This window comes from Phyllobates terribilis, unplaced genomic scaffold (assembly GCF_046119375.1).
Source record: "Phyllobates terribilis strain yellow unplaced genomic scaffold, ASM4611937v1 Scaffold_3__8_contigs__length_932513732, whole genome shotgun sequence".
Classification (NCBI taxonomy): Eukaryota; Metazoa; Chordata; class Amphibia; order Anura; family Dendrobatidae; genus Phyllobates; species Phyllobates terribilis.
Genome location: NW_027362763.1, coordinates 762,063,477 through 762,081,555, shown reverse-complemented (window position 1 = coordinate 762,081,555; position 18,079 = coordinate 762,063,477). Strand labels below are relative to the sequence as shown.

Genomic DNA, 18,079 nt, shown 5'->3' with positions numbered 1-18,079 from the left:
AATGTGCAGCTGCACACACACCTAGTCACATTTATAATTTGCAGACATAACTGTCCAGAAAATGTTGACGTTCATCTAAGACCTTAGGCTGAGTTCAGGCTACCATACCATGCTTTAGGTAAGTGTGTCTAAAAGACTGCACACAATAATTTTAGTCTATATGCTATGCAAATTGCCTCTTCAGAAAGGAAGAGGACTAGAATTCTATAGCGTTTCCTGTTGGAATCAGCAATCCTACAAATCACTATAGATCCTTTAACGAGCCTTGCAATATGACTTAGGATAAAAGCCAAATCAGAATCTCAGTGTTTCAGGGTATTGCCCCTCATCAGTGCAAATTATGAGATCTGATTTGGCTAGGTGAGTGGCTCTCGACTGAGGTCATAGGGGTAACGTTTCTCCTTTTGGAGAGTGACATACCAATGTAAGGAGGCTTATTCGCCGTGTCTGCAAATTGAGAGTCAGATTTGGCATTTATCCGAAGTCATATTGCAAGGCTCGTTAAAGGTTCGATAGTGACTTGCTGCTTCCAACAGGTGGCACTATAGAGTTCTAGTCCTCTTCCTCTCTAAAGAGGCAATTTGCATGTTTAACTTCCCAGAGGAACATTGCACGGCGAATAAGCCTCCTTACATTGGCATGCCAGGGGCGGTATGTCACTCTCCACAAGGCGAAACGTTACCCCTTAGACCTCAGTCAATATGCTAGTGCACGTAAGCGACCTAACTTCTGTGCAGAAAACCAATTTCCGCATACACTTCTCTAATCTGTTTTGGAAACTAGATAATGCATGTGTTAATGACAGGCAGGTTCTTCACCCATGCATGATGTGAACGAGCACACAGTCCCAGTCATGGCCACAATATTCATACTTTACTAGTGTAAGAATGTCAACCTTCATGTGAATCCTGCATGAAAAAATCTCACAATCTAGCTAGTTGATTAGTTGAGGCCAGTATTTCTAAAACTGCTAACCTTGTGTTTTTTTTAGTGCAGTTGTATCAGGAGTATACCAAAATTTCTGCGATAGAGGAAAAAACATCCAGCAAAAACAGGTCCTGTGTATGTAAACGACCTGTGGATGTAAGAGGTCATATGAGGATGTCAAAAATCAACCACAAACTGTCGGAAAACAGTCAAGCAGATTGCTGCCGACTAAAATGTTGGTGTGTGCTCGGGCAAGTTAGTTGGAACAACTTGTTCCTTACCATGGATGGACTCCAGATTCCTGTTGCACCATGCTGATGGGAGTAGAAAAATTTAGCACAGATGGCAAGAACCAATCAACAGTTTTGACTGGTGGAGGTAGAGGAATGGCATGGGAAATGTTTTTTTTTTGCATGACTTGGAGCCTCTGATATCTGTGTATGGACATTAAGACAGTAAGGCTAAGCTCCCATGATGAGTATTTGCTGCATTTTTGACTCTCCATATTTTTGTTGCTTCAAACACACAGAATATTACAGTTCTAGCAAAGTCTTTTGGGATTTACAGAAATTTCTTACTCACTATTTTTTTTTATGCTACATAAACTGACCTGAGATTTGTTTTTGAAATCCACAACATGTCAGCCTCTCCTTCATAACACCGGTTTACTCTATGGCAGAAGGACATTTTCAACAGGCCAATGCATAATGACACAATGGTAATGGATTGAATTCACAATCATCTGAAGACTCTGTCATGCCATCTCTATTCCCCCTGCCCAGCACTACATCCTCCTGCTTGACTGACAGCCTTTATGCAATGTGACTTCAGACAAAGGAGCCGTCAGTCAAGCAGGAGGAGGCGGCGCTGGATGGGGAATAGAGCTGGAGTGACAGAGGCTTCAGATTTTCAGCCTCATTTGCATATCAATTCAAAGGCTGATTTCTCAGTAAAGGAGGATGGGACTGGCCATCTAAAGGTATAGCTGGACTTCTCTTTGAAAGAGTTACATATAATTAGTTTAAGGTGTGAAATCCTGCTGACAGATTCACTTTAATCACATTTTATTGCTGTAAATTGCAGCTGTTATGGGGGACTTGAGTTGTTGTTAAACCACACCACACACAATACAATATCTTGTAGACTCTGATCGCACTACGTTTTGAATTTCCAAGATCGTTTTGTCAGGAAAATGACCAAAAGCTTAACAAGCGGTATTAAAGTCAAGAGTCCACTAGTGACTGTTTGGATCTGCCGGCCAGTGGATCTGTCACAGCATCATGTCTCCCATTATAAATTGATGCCATACTGCTGTTGACCATTAGTTTATACTGTTATATTTAAATAATTTTTGCTGTTTGAACAATTTGACATATATGTAATGTAAAGTGTAACTTTGTGAAATGGTAACATTTATCATGGCCCGTTTTGTGTCTGTGCCGACATATTACATGAAATCCTTATTTCTTTAGTTATTGGATATTTCCGGTAAATGTGACTTTTACTACTGTACAGTAGAATCTGCCCTTTACTACCTCACATGATATATAGGCTATTCCTTTGCTTGCTATCTCAGAGAAACGTCTTGACATGTAAAATTTCATTGTGCACTGACATTTCTGGAGTTCACACAATACTGTCCTCTACAGCAAACACTTCACGGAAATTTGTGATATTGAACATCGGGAACCATTTTTACATTAGAAGCTTGTGTGCATAGACCAAGAATCACGTTAAGAAATATTTTTAGTCCAATATATGATTTTTTTTTATGAGTTAAAGTTACTACAGATAAGCTACAATCTCTGTAATGCTTTTAGGCCCTGCGCTAGGCATGGCACGGTTTATTACAATTGCATCCCTTTCCTTTAGCAGACATTTAGCGCCACCTAGAGGGTTACTTTTTATTGCACTACACTAATAGCATATACCTAAATATATAACACACAATATAGGATTTTCCACCCTATGATATGTTGCATTATGATGTGACCATTTTTGAAAAGAAATGCATCATTGATGCACCCTAGACCTTTTTGGTGCCGATTAAATGTGTGTGACAGAGTCACTGGTGTGATATGCGAGGGGAGGTATATGTCACTCAGGTTGCTCTCCTGTGTGAACTGAGACCTACTGAATTTCTGCCAGCGCGTTATATGCTGGGGGTTAACTCTTTTAAAGGGTGTGGTTTTATGTGAATGACATAGAGACAGGAGGGACATCATTCACCATACCTCCCCTCAGAGTGTTGCTGAGCATGGTTTAAATGTTCAGTCCTGTTTTTTTTTATGTGTTGTTGGTGAGTCTTAAGAGACAAGTCTCCAGGCTGTGTAACTTCAGCTCAGAGAGGAGTTGAAGGTGCTGTAAACTGGTGCAGGGCAACCCGCACACATATGGACTGTTACCATTTGTCTTTTGTTTTACCTTAATGCCAGCAAGGCTGAGTTTATTTTTGCTGAAGTCTGCAGTGCTTTATGCTGAAATAATAAACCTGTAGACGTAACCGTTCCTGTGTCTACTTCCGACTGCCGCCGAGTGAGTCGTCTTACCACATATGAGACATTGAATTCAAAGGAGGCATGTGAGGTGTGTACTCTAGGCCATTACATTCATAAGAATAGACCCATCTGTAAAGGAAAATCTCCCAATGACCATGCCACATAGCCATAATCATACTGCTACAAGTACGGACACTATTCAATCTATGGAATCTCTGCTTTTCTAGTACTAATAGAATTAATGTGGACAACTCCAGCCTTAATCCCACTACAGCTAACATGGTGATGGATTTATTATTGCATTGGCATATTTAATATGTGCTGAATGTATTTATAATATATTCTATAATATATTATATTATATATGAATGTGTTCTCAAGTTGTCTTTTGAGCAGTTCAGAGTAATACAATCTCCTTACAGTCTCCTTACTTCCTTTTGTCTGGATGGACAGGCTCTCCTACTTGAGTGACAGCTCTGGTGAATAGAACTGTAGTCTTAGAACAACTATGAAGCCCAGCACAAGTTCTGCTGTAACGCATTGTGGTTTGTTCTGAGTCTACATTGTTATATTTAGATTTACACAGAGATAACAAGACTCTTGGACACTCACACACCTCCAGAGAGGACAGTGACAGAGCTGTGATTTGTGATTAGGAGACCTGCTCTGAAAGCTGTGGGCTGGTGATTAGCAACTGCATCTCTTCAGAAGATTAGAGGGAGGGAGGTGAGCAGCTTTCTGCTGTGTAGAAATCAATGGGCTGGAGAGAGGTGGCTGGTATGTTAAGGGTTAACCATCCTTCTGGAATGTAACTACTGTGCTCTCTGGGCCTGGCTTTAGAGGGCGGGCTCTGCACTATAAAATATAAAATCTCTGATTTCAGGTGAATGAAAGCGGAGTAAATTGCAAAGTTGCTTATTTTCATGCTGACTAATTAAAGCAATTTAACAACTTGAAACACCCCTTTAAGTAACATGGCCATATCTTTCTGGGAATTGTTGGGGCCTTAGATAACATTATGGGGGAGGGAGGTCAGTGTGCTAATAGTATATTTCTTGGTCTCCTAATCACTACTAGAGTTAAAGTCACATATGTTCTTCGCTTTACATTTCTATTATGTTGGATTTGATTGCGACTATGAACTCATGTTTTACTGACTTTAATTTTAAAAACTTATATATTAAAAATGTAATAATTTCTGTAGTGTACATGAAGTTCATATATCCAATCTTTTTCCCCTAGATATGCAGAACCTGGAGAAGTTATTGCGGGATGCTGTAGTACATGGCCAGCCACGCACTCATAGAGCCTGGAAGAAAATCCTCATCATTGTGGAAGGAATTTACAGGTATGAACACGACTGGAAGAAAGTAAGATACTGCAGCAGTATTAAACAGGGGCATAGCTATAGGATATTGGTGTCACCTGGGCCCTCGTGCGTGAAAGAGCCAAAGGCTCCTCTACCTTATAGAATGCCGGTGTTTATAGCACATGTGTGGGGCATTGGTGCAGATTTTGCAAGGGGAACAAAGAGTTTTAATTTATACCTCTGATAGTAAATGGCCAAGGGTATTAACTCTGCCAAAAAAATGTTACGTTTTTTTTCCGACTCCATGTCCTTCATTCTGGGTGATCACAATTTGCTTACAGGTTACAAAGTGTAAATTATGAATTATTAGAGAGCATTGTCTGGAGTAGGAAACACATTTTCAAATATCCACTTAGGGCATCCAGAGTGTAAAGGGTATTCCCATCTCCGATATTTATGGCATATCCACAATATATGCCGTAAATATTTAAAAGAGCTGGGTCCTACCTCAGAGACCCTCTTCTATCCCCACACTTACAATGCTTGTAGGGACCACCGAACAAGTATGCTCCTGTTTTTAGCGAGTACCATGTTATAGCTTTATTGTCCAAGGTCTCTTCTACCAAAAAGAGATCATCTAAAGTCACAGCAAGTTTTTCCAGGTCTGTAGAATTTAAAATGGCAAAACTGTAAGGCCAATACTAAATGTACAGTGTGCTAGTGTACTCAGCAATATGAAAAATAAAGGGGGCACAGCGCTTGCTACTGTATGGCAGTCCAGTCATACAGCTAATAAGCAAGGGGTGCTGAGAGCCTGACTACACAGACCTGATACTAATTGCCTATCCTAAAATTAAAATTAAAACCCCTTTAATGACACTGGCTTGGTCTGTTTGAATAGTAAAAGCTTAGCACATACAATGTCTATTTTAGGACTTATTTTCTACTACATTCTACCAAACACACAAAATAAGCCATTTTGATGACAAATCGTAAATGATTACGTCCAAAATACACCAGATCTGATTTATTTTTTCTCTTGCATTTTTTCAGCATGGAAGGTTCAATTGTCCGTCTTCCAGAAATAATAGCATTAAAGAAGAAGTACAAAGCTTACTTGTACTTGGACGAAGCGCACAGTATTGGAGCAGTGGGGCCTACAGGACGAGGTGTGGTGGAATACTTTGGAGTGAACCCTGCGGATATAGATGTGATGATGGGAACATTTACCAAAAGTTTTGGAGCCATAGGTGGATATATTGCTGGAAAAAGGGTAAGTTTTTTTTTCTTTGTATTAAAGAGACACTGTCAGCAGGTTTTTGCTATTTAATCTGAGGGCAGCATAATATAAAGCACGTGAGCCTGATTTCAGGGATGTGTCACTTATTAGGCTGTGTGTTGTAGTTTCAATACAATCAAAGTTTTATCAGCAGGAGATTCACTGCCTGACTAGGTGTCATGTGCAAGACAGTCCAGCAATTCTATGTAACCCGGCTCCCACCACTGATTGGCTGCTTGCTGACCATGTACACCGAAAGCGGCCAATCAGGGGTGTGGAGGGGGTTATACACAACTCAGCTTTTGAACACTGCTACATCTACAGCAGAGAAAACAGGGTTTCTAACAAAACTGCACCAAGCAGCCCAGTAAGTGACACATCACTGGAATCAGACTCTCTGTCCCTACATTATACTGCTCTAGCAAAAAAATTGGTGACCAAGTCCCTTTAAGGAATATACAAGCCGCATTGAACATTTAAAGTAGATCTGTCACCAGGTTGCTCAAGACAAACAATGCATTATTAAATAGCTCTTTGACCTGATGAGGATGTCTGCAAAATCGTGATAATAAGATGAGTATTTTATGAGTCCAGGTGTATTTAGTCTCCACTACCCACTCCCCTTCCAAGCCTGACTGACTGTTGCAGCTTTTACTAAGTAGTGTGAGACCTAGGTTATTTTCATAGTAAGTGCAACAGTCTCATCAGGTCTAGGAGATTTTTTTTTTTAAACATTGTATGAAGTTTGATTTGTGAAATCAGGTGCCATATTCATCTTAAGGTTGAGTTTTAGAAGGATTTACAACAATTGGTAAATGGAGGAGATATTACAGAAACTTTATATTACACAAAGAAAACAAAACTTGATTTACCATAAGTTCATAGTAAAGCACAGAGTAATGTTTAAATACCAGAATAAAGTGTGTAATAAATCCCTATATATGCTTCCAGTGACTCAACATACAGTAGCCCAACCTGACACTGTGTTATTTACATGCTAGCAATTCAGGTAGCAATACACATCCCAACCACTGGGCGGCTGCAAATGGACACATATGACATAAATATTTCCCAACAGAGTACCACAAAATCATATTTTTTAAAGCTCGTCATTTCACTCCACGCATCTTGGCAATGTTGAGCCTGTAAGCAACAGAAAAAAATAAATTCATCTCTGTTCTGGTTAACATCACATGGAGCAGGTGAACTTCTTGCTTGTTAACACCCATCTCTTTTTATAATTTTTTTTGTGAACCCCCCCCCTCCCCCCGTCACCCATTGAAATATGAAATGCAGGCAGCCTCGGCGCCATGAGCTGTTCATGGTACATACTTTGGTTCTAGAAACAAAGTTTGATTAACTTGCAGTCTAAAACTTTATATATTTTCTCTAAAGATCTGTCTGTTTATCTATAGGATCTTGTGGATTACCTAAGAACTCATTCACACAGTGCACTTTATGCATCATCTATGTCTCCACCTGTGGCAGAGCAGATTATCAGAGTAATGAAGTGCACCATGGCACAAGATGGGACTGGTAAGAGCTTTTGTAAAGTCCCATTCATTAGCATCGCATTGTATATTGTTACACATTATTGATTTAGATTCCAAGCTAAAATTTGTAACTATTACTGTATATGGCATGAGAATATAGCCTTATTGCCAGGTATCTGAGAATTCCTGTCCTTCACGTACATTCTGTATTTATGTAATCAAACCATCCATTAGATATTAATCCTAGTTTATCACCTCGCTGTCCATAAAATTTCAGTTCTGAAATCCTTAAAGATCCATTGGACTCGGGCACCTCCTCATACACCTTATTAAGTTACACATTGTAAATTGGTTATTATTTTGCTTTAATATTTTAAAGCAGGTCCGTCTCAATATTTTTCTATACAAACTGCATACAGTGTAAATGGATATTTTAGACTTGATGAGGCTAAGATAGGTGTACTTACTTTCAAAATTAATGTCTGAATGGCTGTAAAATCTTGATATGAAGATAGCCATAATTCCAGATCCCAGATTAGAATAAGAGAGCTCATTAGTCCAAGTATATTCAGTGTTTGCCCACCCAACCTGACAGACCGTTGCAGTTTGTACTGAGCAGTGTGAGATCTCAGTAGGGAGGAGGGACAATGAGGACCTGTCAGTTAGGCTAGGCGAATGAAGATTAAAGGGATTTTCCGGTATAAAATAAAAAGTCTGCAGTCACGCTGTGTGACTGCAGACTTTTGAATCCCCCCAGAGCACGCACTGTGTGCTGCAAGGAATCGCCAGTTTCTGAGCCGTGAATGGTGGTGATGTATGTGTAATGCATACTCTCGGGCAGAAGCCGTCTGGTGGGCACGGCCTCACTCCATTCTAGTGTATAAAGCGAGGTCACGCCCACTAGACGGCTTCTGCCGGGAGTATGCATATTGCATACATCACTGCTGTTCACGACTCAGTAACCGGCGAATCCTTACAGCACACAGTGTGTGCGCTGGGGGGATTCAAAAGTCTGCAGTCACACAGAGTGACTGCATGCCTTTTATTTTGTACCAGAAAACCCCTTTAAGGGAAATCTGTCAGTAGGATTTCATCCACCCCCCCCAAACTATTTATATGGTGGCTTTCAAAGACAAGTCCAGACATACATTTACGTAGACAATTTATTTCTTTATTACTGAGAAATCAGCATTTGAGTTGATATGCAAATGACACGATATGTAAAAACACGAGCGGTAAAATAGAGCTGGAGTGACGGAGGCTTAAGATCTACAAATGGCTCTTCAGCCTCATTTACATATCAATTCAAACTGATTTCTCAGTAGTGAAGGAATGAACTGTCTAGGTAAATTAATTGTTGGTCTTGTCTTTGAAAGAGCTACATCGACATATAAATAGTTTGGGGGATGAAATAGGAAATCCTATTGACAGACTCCCTTTAAGTTTAAACATTCGTATAAGATTCTTCAGCTATTTTGACGTGGATTTTCAAAGTAAGTACACAGTCAGGTGTAATAATAATTTTATGCAGTTTGTATAGTGAAAAGCCATAATTAGAAGTGGATGCAAACAAAGAGAACAAGTCATTTCATTAGATGTTTAGATCCCATTCCTGGTTTTACTTACAAATAATGATGCAAAATAATGGCGAAAGGGATACAAGGATTAGGCATGTTGAATTTCTACATGACAAATCCCTTGTTTTGCTGCGAGCTACTCAAGTTTTATCTTTGTAACTGGGTTCCCAAAATGAACTTTTGAACTTTATTTGAATAGATTAAAAAAAAAAAAAAAAAAGCATCTAAACAATAAAATAGTGAAAACTCAATATTTAATGTAGATTTACAATGTGGAATAGCATACAAGTTGCATAATTGTGCAGATTTCTTTTAAACAAACTTGCCAACTCTCTAAGAATGTCTCGGAGGCTCCCAGAAAATGAGGAGAGTACCAGGACTCCTAAAAGAGTTCACAAGAGTCCGTGCGAGCTGCACAAACCTCTGCAAGGCAGCATTTCCCTGTGTGTGATTTGTCCAGAAGCTAGAAAACTGCATCATCAGACTTTCCCCGGTATCGAGACATACATTCAGGGCCAATGGCTGGGCTGAGTCAGTCACAAAAGAGATGTGAAAAAGTTGCTCAAAAATGTCAATAAATTCAATCCCAATTTTAAAGGAAAAAAACTGTATTCAAGTTGGCAAGTACATTCTGCTTTTTATTGCTACCGGCACTTAGAATAATGTATTTATTACTTCATCCGCTGTAGGCCAGCAACGAGTACAACAACTCATGGAGAATACCAGATACTTTAGGAAGAAATTACATGAATTAGGATTCATAATATACGGCAATGAGGATTCTCCAGTGGTCCCTGTTCTCTTGTACATGCCAGGAAAAGTAGGGTATGTATTATGATGAACGTTAGGTTGCCCAATCTCGTCCCTTTTCTTGTACCATTGCACTTTTCGACATTTGTTTTCTAAAAGTCTTGCCTATTAATAGCAAAGTATCATTAAAGGGGTTGTCTCCCTTAATCTTATTACAGTGGCATATAAAAGTTTGGGCACCCCTGGTCAAAATTACTGTTAATGTGAACCGTTAAGCAAGTTGAAGATGAAATGATCTCTAAAAGGCCTAAAGTTAAAGATAACACATTTCCTTTGTATTTTAGGAAAAATTAATACACTGCTCAAAAAAATAAAGGGAACACTCAAATAACACATCCTAGATCTGAAGGAATGAAATATTCTCATTGAATACTTTGTTCTGTACAAAGTTGAATGTGCTGACAACAAAATCACACAAAAATCATCAATGGAAATCAAATTTATTAACCAATGGAGGCCTGGATTTGGAGTCATCCCCAAAATGAAAGCGGAAAAACACACTACAGGCTGATCCAACTTTGATGTAATATCCTTAAAGCAAGTCAAAATGAGGCTCAGTATTGTGTGTGGCCTCCATGTGCCTGTATGACCTCCCTACAACGCCCGGGCTTGCTCCTGATGAGGTTGTGGATGGTCTCCTGTGGGATCTCCTCCCAGACCTGGAATAAAGCATCCACCAGCTCCTGGACAGTCTGTGGTGCAATGTGACGTTGCTGGATGGAGCGAGACATGATGTCCCAGATGTGCTCAATCGGATTCAGGTCTGGGGAACGGGCGAGCCAGTCCATAGCTTCAATGCCTTCATCTTGTAGGAACTGCTGACACACTCCAGCCACATGAGGTCTGGCATTGTCCTGCATTAGGAGGAACCCAGGGCCAACCGCACCAGCATATGGTCTCACAAGGGGTCTGGGGATCTCATCTCAGTGCCTAATGGCAGTCAGGCTACCTCTGGCAAGCACGTGGAGGGCTGTGCGGCCCTCCAAAGAAATGCCACCCCACACCATTACTGACCCACTGCAAAACCTGTCCTACTGAAGGATGTTGAAGGCAGCAGATCGCTCTCCATGACATCTCCAGACTCTGTCACATGTGTTCAGTGTGACCCTGCTTTCATCTGTGAAGAGCACAGGGCGCCAGTGGCGACTTTGCCAATCCTAGTGTTTTGTGGCAAATGCCAAGCGTCCTGCAAAGTGTTGGGCTGTGAGCACAACCCCCATCTGTGGATATCAGGCCCTCATACCACCCTCATGTAGTCGGTTTCTAATCGTTTGTGCAGACACATGCACATTTGTGGCCTGCTGGAGGTCATTTGCAGGGCTCTGGCAGTGCTCCTCCTGTTCCTCCTTGCACAAAGGCGGAGGTAGCGGTCCTTCTGCTGGGTTGTTGCCCTCCTACGGCCCCCTCCACGTCTCCTGGTATACTGGCCTGTCACCTGGTAGCGCCTCCAGCCTCTGGACACTACGCTGACAAACACAGCAAACCTTCTTGTCACAGCTCGCATTGATGTGCCATCCTGGATGAGCTGCACTACCTGAGCAACTTCTGTGGGTTGTAGAGTCCGTCTCATGCTACCACGAGTGTGAAACCACAAACAACATTCAAAAGTGACCAAAACATCAGCCAGAAAGCATTGGTACTGATATGTGGTCTGTGGTCCCCACCTGCAGAACCACTCCTTTATTGAGGGTGTCTTGATGATTGCAAATAATTTCCATCTATTGTCTATTCCATTTCCACAACAGCATGTGAAATTGTCAATCAGTGTTTCTTCCAAAGTGGACAGTTTGATTTCACAGAAGTTTGATTTACTTGGAGTTATATTCGGTTGTTTAAGTGTTCCATTTACTTTTTTGAGCAGTGTATATATTGTAGTTTTTGTAATTTAAAAAAAAAAGAAAAATGGGCCGATGCAAAATTTGGGCACCCTTGGAGATTTGTGTGCTCATATAACTTTGACCAAGTTATGGCTTCTTCACTATTATTGTTGGGAAAGGCCAGGTGATGCAAATTTCCCAGCTTTATGAAAACCCAGCCTCCTCTAACCTTGTGCCAAAAAACAGCAGCCATGGGTTCTTCTAAGAAGCTGCCTAGCACTCTGAAAATGAAAATGGTGGAGGTTGACAAAGCAGGAGAAGGCTATAAGAAGATAGCAAAGCGTTTTCAAGTTGCCCTTTTCTCAGATAGAAATGTAACAAAGAAGTGACAGTTAACAGGAAGACTAGAGGTTAAGATGAGCTCTGGAAGACCAAGCAAAATTTACATGGGAGCTGCTTGTAGGATCGCTAGAGAGGCAAATCAGAATCCCCACTTGACCGCAAAAGATCTTCAGAAAGATTTAGCAAACTTTGGAGTTGTGGTACATTGTTCTACTGTTCAGAGACACCTGCACAAATATGGCCTTCATGGAAGAGTCATCAGAAGAAAATCTCTCCTGCATCCTCACCATAAAACTCAGTCAGATGTATGCAAAAGAACATCTAAACAAGCCTGATGCATTTTGGAAAGAAGTCCAGTGGACCAATGAGGTTAAAATAGAACTCTTTGGCCACAATGATGAAAGGTATGTGTGGAGATAAAAGGGCACAGAATTTCAGGAAAAGAACATCTCGCCAACCATTAAGCATGGGGGTGGATAAATCATGCTTTGGGGGTTTGTTACAGCCAATGGCACAGGGAACATTTCACGGGTAGAGGGAAGAATGGATTTAATCAAATTCTTGATGCAAACATAATGTAACGGGTCTGGGAGGCGGAACCTCTGAGCTACTATACAAGGGGGCGGTCCTTGTAAGGGAGCGGGTGGCAATCAGGGATGACGGGCAGGCAGTCACAGCAGGTGACCGGGACAGTCTCTGAGTGGACGGGCTGGAGGTCACGGAAAGTGACCGGGGCAGTCTCTGGATAAACGGGCAGGGAGTTACGGCAAGTGACCGGGGCAGTCTCTGGATGAACGGGCAGGGAGTTACGGCAAGTGACCGGGGCAGTCTCTGGGTAAAGGGTAGGTACGACCTGTGATGGCAGAGCCTCCGGGTAGGCTAGCAGGCAGATGGTAGATGTGTGCTCCCAGGTGAGCAAGCGAGAGTCTCTGGAATGGTAGGTGGTCACAGCACGTGACGGCGAAGCCTCCAGGTAGGCTAGCAGGCAGGTAACAGGTGGGCGCTCCCAGGTGAGCGGGCAGGAGTCTCTGGAAAGGCAGATGGTCACAGCACGTGACGGCGGAGCCTCCAGGTAGGCTAGCAGGCAGGTAACAGGTGTGCGCTCCCAGGTGAGCGGGCAAGCTGGTCCATAGACAGACTGACAGGAGTTGGAAGGCAGACCGTCGGACCTCAGGCTAGCAGGCAGGTGACTGGATATCAGGCAGGACAAAGGCAGGAATCTGGCAGGTAACTGGCAACGGGACCTGAGGGCTGAAGCACAGGTGAGACACAGGTGCAAACAACATTGCTCGGGCACCTCCATTTTGGAGGAGGTGCCCTTTATATGGGAGGTCCTCCGGCAATTGGCCGGGGACTCCTTAGGACGGCGCGCGCAGTCCCTTTAAGAGAGGGGGAGCGCGCGCGCCCTAAGCACGCTGCCGGGGAAGGAGCGCGCGCCGGAAGCAGCGGGGAGAGCAGCGCTGGAGGACGCCGCGCCAGGAGCGGGGAGGTGAGAGGGACGGCGTCTCTGCCTAGAACGGGGCAGAGACGTCGATGCTACAGTACCCCCCCCTTTAGGCCCCCTCTTTTTTAGGCCAGAAAGAAATTTTTCAAGGAGAAGCGGGGCGTTTATGTTCTCCCTGGGTTCCCAAGTTCTCTCCTCAGGACCAAACCCCTTCCAATCTACCAGAAAAAAGGTTTTTCCTCTTACCCTCTTGGAGGCCAGAATACTCTCTACCTCAAAGATGTCATCAGCGGAAACCGGAGCAGGAGGGGCACCTGGATTTTTGGAAAAAGAGTTAAAGACAACGGGTTTGAGGAGAGATACGTGGAAGGAGTTGGGGATCCGTAGGGTGGCCGGGAGTTTTAATTTGTAGGCCACAGGGTTAATTTGCCTGAGGACTTCGAAGGGGCCGATGAATCGAGGACCCAACTTGTAGGAGGGTATTTTGAGCCGCACATGTTTGGATGAGAGCCAAACCTTGTCTCCCGGACGGAATTGGGGCGGATCCAGACGTCTCTTATCAGCATATCTCTTCATCCGCTCAGAGGAGAGAAGAAGAGCGGACCTGGTGCTCTCCCAAATAGTAGAAAATTCGCTGACAAGAGACTCCGCAGCAGGGTTGTCCACAGAAACGGAGACAGGAAGTGGAATCCGGGGATGTTGGCCACCAACTATAAAGAACGGGGATTTGGAAGAGGACTCGCTCTCATGGTTGTTATAAGAGAACTCTGCCCACGGTAGAAGATCCACCCAGTCCGAGTGGTGAGCATCCACGAAGTGCCGGAGGTAGCTGGACAAGATCTGATTGATCCGCTCCACTTGACCATTGGACTGAGGGTGGTAAGCGGAGGAGAAATCCAGGGTAATGTCCAGCAGCTTACAAGTGGCTCTCCAGAAACGAGAGGTGAACTGAACCCCACGATCCGACACGATGTGGAGGGGCAGACCATGGAGACGGAAGATGTGGCGGATAAAGTCTTTAGCCAACTCGGGTGCAGACGGAAGACCAGGCAGGGGAATGAAGTGGGCCATCTTAGAAAAACGGTCAGCGACAACCCAAATGACGGTACAACCGGCAGAAACTGGAAGGTCGGTGATAAAGTCCATAGCGATGTGTTGCCAAGGAGCAGCAGGTACGGGAAGGGGCAGGAGATGGCCGGCAGGTAGATGTCGGGGAACTTTGTTATGAGCACAGGATGAACAGGCCGCGACGAAGTCTACCACGTCCTTACGTAGGGTAGGCCACCAGTAATGCCGGGCAATAAGTTGAAAGGTCTTTTTTTGGCCAGCATGGCCAGCTAGTTTAGAAGAATGTCCCCAGCGAAGAACCCTCTCCCGATCTGGCACAGCTATGAACGTCTTACCGGGTGGAAGACGAGTTAGATCCAAGGGAGCCACATTCATCACCTTGGAGGAGTCGATGATGTGCGTAGGTTCCTCCTCTTGATCGGAGGACAGGAAAGACCGAGACAAGGCATCAGCTTTGACGTTCTTGTCCGCCGGACGGAAATGAAGAGTGAAGTCGAAGCGGGCAAAAAACAACGACCACCGGGCCTGGCGAGGATTGAGCCTCTGGGCATTTTGGAGATATGCCAGGTTTTTGTGATCCGTGTAGATAATTACCGGGTAGAGAGCCCCTTCAAGCAGATAGCGCCACTCTCCTAGTGCCAATTTGATGGCTAGCAATTCCCGGTCTCCAATGGAGTAGTTGCGCTCTGACGAGGAGAAGATTTTGGAGAAGAAGCCGCACGCTACCATTCTCCCGGTAGAAGACTTCTGGGTGAGCACCGCTCTGGCTCCGGAGGAGGAAGCATCAACCTCCAGGTAGAATTGTTTATTACAGTCCGGACGGTGCAGGACGGGAGCAGAGGCGAAGGCTTTCTTTAGGGAAAGGAAGGCCTCCTCGGCTTCAGGCGACCATATCCTGGGGTTAGCCCCCTTACGGGTAAGTGCAGATATGGGAGCAGTCCGAGACGAGAAGTGTGGGATGAAAAGACGATAATAATTAGCGAAGCCCAGGAATCGCTGTATCGCCTTCAAACCTTCAGGACGAGGCCATTTTAGAACGGAAGAGAGCTTCTCGGGATCCATTTGCAGACCTGTTTGGGAGATGACATAGCCCAAGAACGGAAGGGAGGTCTGATCGAAGAGGCACTTCTCGTATTTGGCGTAAAGGTGGTTCTGCCGAAGCCTAAGCAGGACCTGACGAACATCCCTCCGGTGTGTGGGGAGATCCGGAGAGAAGACCAAGATATCGTCCAGGTATACCACTACGCAGGAGTACAGGAGGTCACGGAAGATGTCATTGACTAGTTCCTGAAAGACCGCGGGAGCATTACAGAGACCGAAGGGCATCACAAGGTACTCGTAGTGACCGTCCCGGGTATTGAATGCCGTCTTCCACTCGTCTCCTTGACGGATACGGACCAGATTATACGCTCCTCGAAGATCCAGCTTGGAGAAGATCCTGGCGCCCTTGAGCCGGTCAAACAATTCGGAGATGAGTGGCAGGGGATATTTGTTTTTTACCGTAATGAGATTGAGTCCTCTGTAGTCAATACAGGGACGTAGCGAGCCGTCTTTCTTTTTGACAAAGAAGAATCCGGCTCCAGCCGGGGAGGTAGATTTTCGGATAAATCCCCTAGCCAGATTCTCTTCAATGTACTCAGACATGGCTCGGGTCTCGGCTGCAGATAACGGGTAGATACGCCCACGGGGAGGAGTGGTGCCAGGTACCAGGTCGATCGGGCAATCGTATGGCCTATGGGGCGGCAACGTCTCAGCTTCCTTCTTACCGAAGACGTCCGCATAGGGCCAGTAGGGAGCCGGGAGACCAGGTAAGTTAGCTGGAGTAGGCTGAGGGCGAAGTGGACGGACCGGAACCAGGCAGGTCCTATGGCAGTCAGGACCCCATCGGAGTACTTCACCGGACCGCCAGTTCAATACGGGTTCATGTGTCTGGAGCCAAGGTAGACCTAGCAACAAGGAGTGAGAAAGTCCGGACAGCACATGGAATGAGATCTCCTCAGAGCCAGCATTCCCACCTGTAGGGTTATAGGTTCGGTGACGAGCAGGATGGTCTCCGAGAGAAGTCTTCCATCCACGGAAGCAACTGACAATGGCTCCGCCAGGGACTTGGTGGGAATATGGTATCTCTCTACCAGAGACTGGGCGATGAGGTTTCCAGCAGCTCCAGAATCCAGATGGGCGAGTTCGAAGAGACGGTTTTCTCCCCAAGCAATAGAGACCAGTAAGGTCAGAGACGGAGAGGACTTACTTTTGTCTAGGACGACCTCTCCGAGTGGTCCTAGACACTGGCGTTTCCCGGCTTTTCCGGGCAGGAACGGATGAAGTGCTTCTTACTGCCACAATTGAAACAGCTTCCCTCGGCTCGGCGAGATTCTTGGCGAGAACCGACCATCTTGGTCTGGTCGACCTGCATAGGCTCAGGAGAGACGGAGGGAGTGACGGGTTGCTGAAAAGTAGGAGCTAGGCGTGGAAACCTCCTCTCACGGGTGACCTGTTTGGCACGCTCCTGGAACCGCAGGTCAATCCGGGTGGCAAGAGCTATCAGGTCATCGAGGGTGGTAGGAATGTCCCGACCGGCAAGTTCATCTTTAATACGGCCGGACAGACCCTCCCAGAAGACTGAAACCAGAGCGTCATTATCCCAGGCCAGCTCCGAGGCAAGGGTACGGAACCGTATGGCATATTGGCCCACGGTGAGGCTTCCCTGACGGAGGCGTAGCAGTGACGATGCGGATGAGGTCTTCCGTCCGGGTTCGTCGAAGACTTTCCGGAAGGCCGTGAGAAAGGCAGGCAAGTTGGACACCAGGGGGTCTCCTCTCTCCCTTAGAGGATTTAGCCAGGCCAGAGCCTCTCCGGTGAGATGGGACATGATGAAGGCAATTTTGGCCCGGTCGGAGTTAAACTGGTGGGACAGGAGTTCAAAGTGCAGGGTGCACTGATTTATGAAGCCCCGAGCCTGAGCGGAGTCGCCTCCGAAGCGAGGAGGTGCAGAAAGCCGGGGTCCGGGGTAGGATACCATAGTGTTGGTGGACAGCGGAGCTGTCGGATTGCGAATCATGGCGCTGGCGGAGGTTGCTGGCGGAGCAGTCAGAGTGTCCAGGCGAGAATTGACATTCCGCAGGTGACCCAGGATGGACTCCTGTTGGGACCTCTGGCGGGACAGTTCATGACACAGGTCCGAGAGCGAGGGAGCTTGGGTGCCACCGGGTTCCATGGCCCGAGCAAACTGTAACGGGTCTGGGAGGCGGAACCTCTGAGCTACTATACAAGGGGGCGGTCCTTGTAAGGGAGCGGGTGGCAATCAGGGATGACGGGCAGGCAGTCACAGCAGGTGACCGGGACAGTCTCTGAGTGGACGGGCTGGAGGTCACGGAAAGTGACCGGGGCAGTCTCTGGATAAATGGGCAGGGAGTTACGGCAAGTGACCGGGGCAGTCTCTGGATGAACGGGCAGGGAGTTACGGCAAGTGACCGGGGCAGTCTCTGGGTAAAGGGTAGGTACGACCTGTGATGGCA

The 18,079-nt window shown here is 45.3% G+C and overlaps 1 protein-coding gene across 1 annotated transcript in view; it reads left to right on the top strand.

Annotated features, from left to right (window-relative positions):
* Nucleotides 1–18,079, top strand: part of LOC141257562 (serine palmitoyltransferase 3-like) — a 112,750-nt gene that overhangs the window by 78,478 nt on the left and 16,193 nt on the right. Inside the window, exons 7-10 of the mRNA XM_073672215.1 lie at nucleotides 4,668–4,773; nucleotides 5,788–6,007; nucleotides 7,429–7,549; nucleotides 9,773–9,908. Coding sequence (XP_073528316.1) covers nucleotides 4,668–4,773; nucleotides 5,788–6,007; nucleotides 7,429–7,549; nucleotides 9,773–9,908 — 583 coding nt within the window. The remainder of the gene's footprint in view (nucleotides 1–4,667; nucleotides 4,774–5,787; nucleotides 6,008–7,428; nucleotides 7,550–9,772; nucleotides 9,909–18,079) is intronic.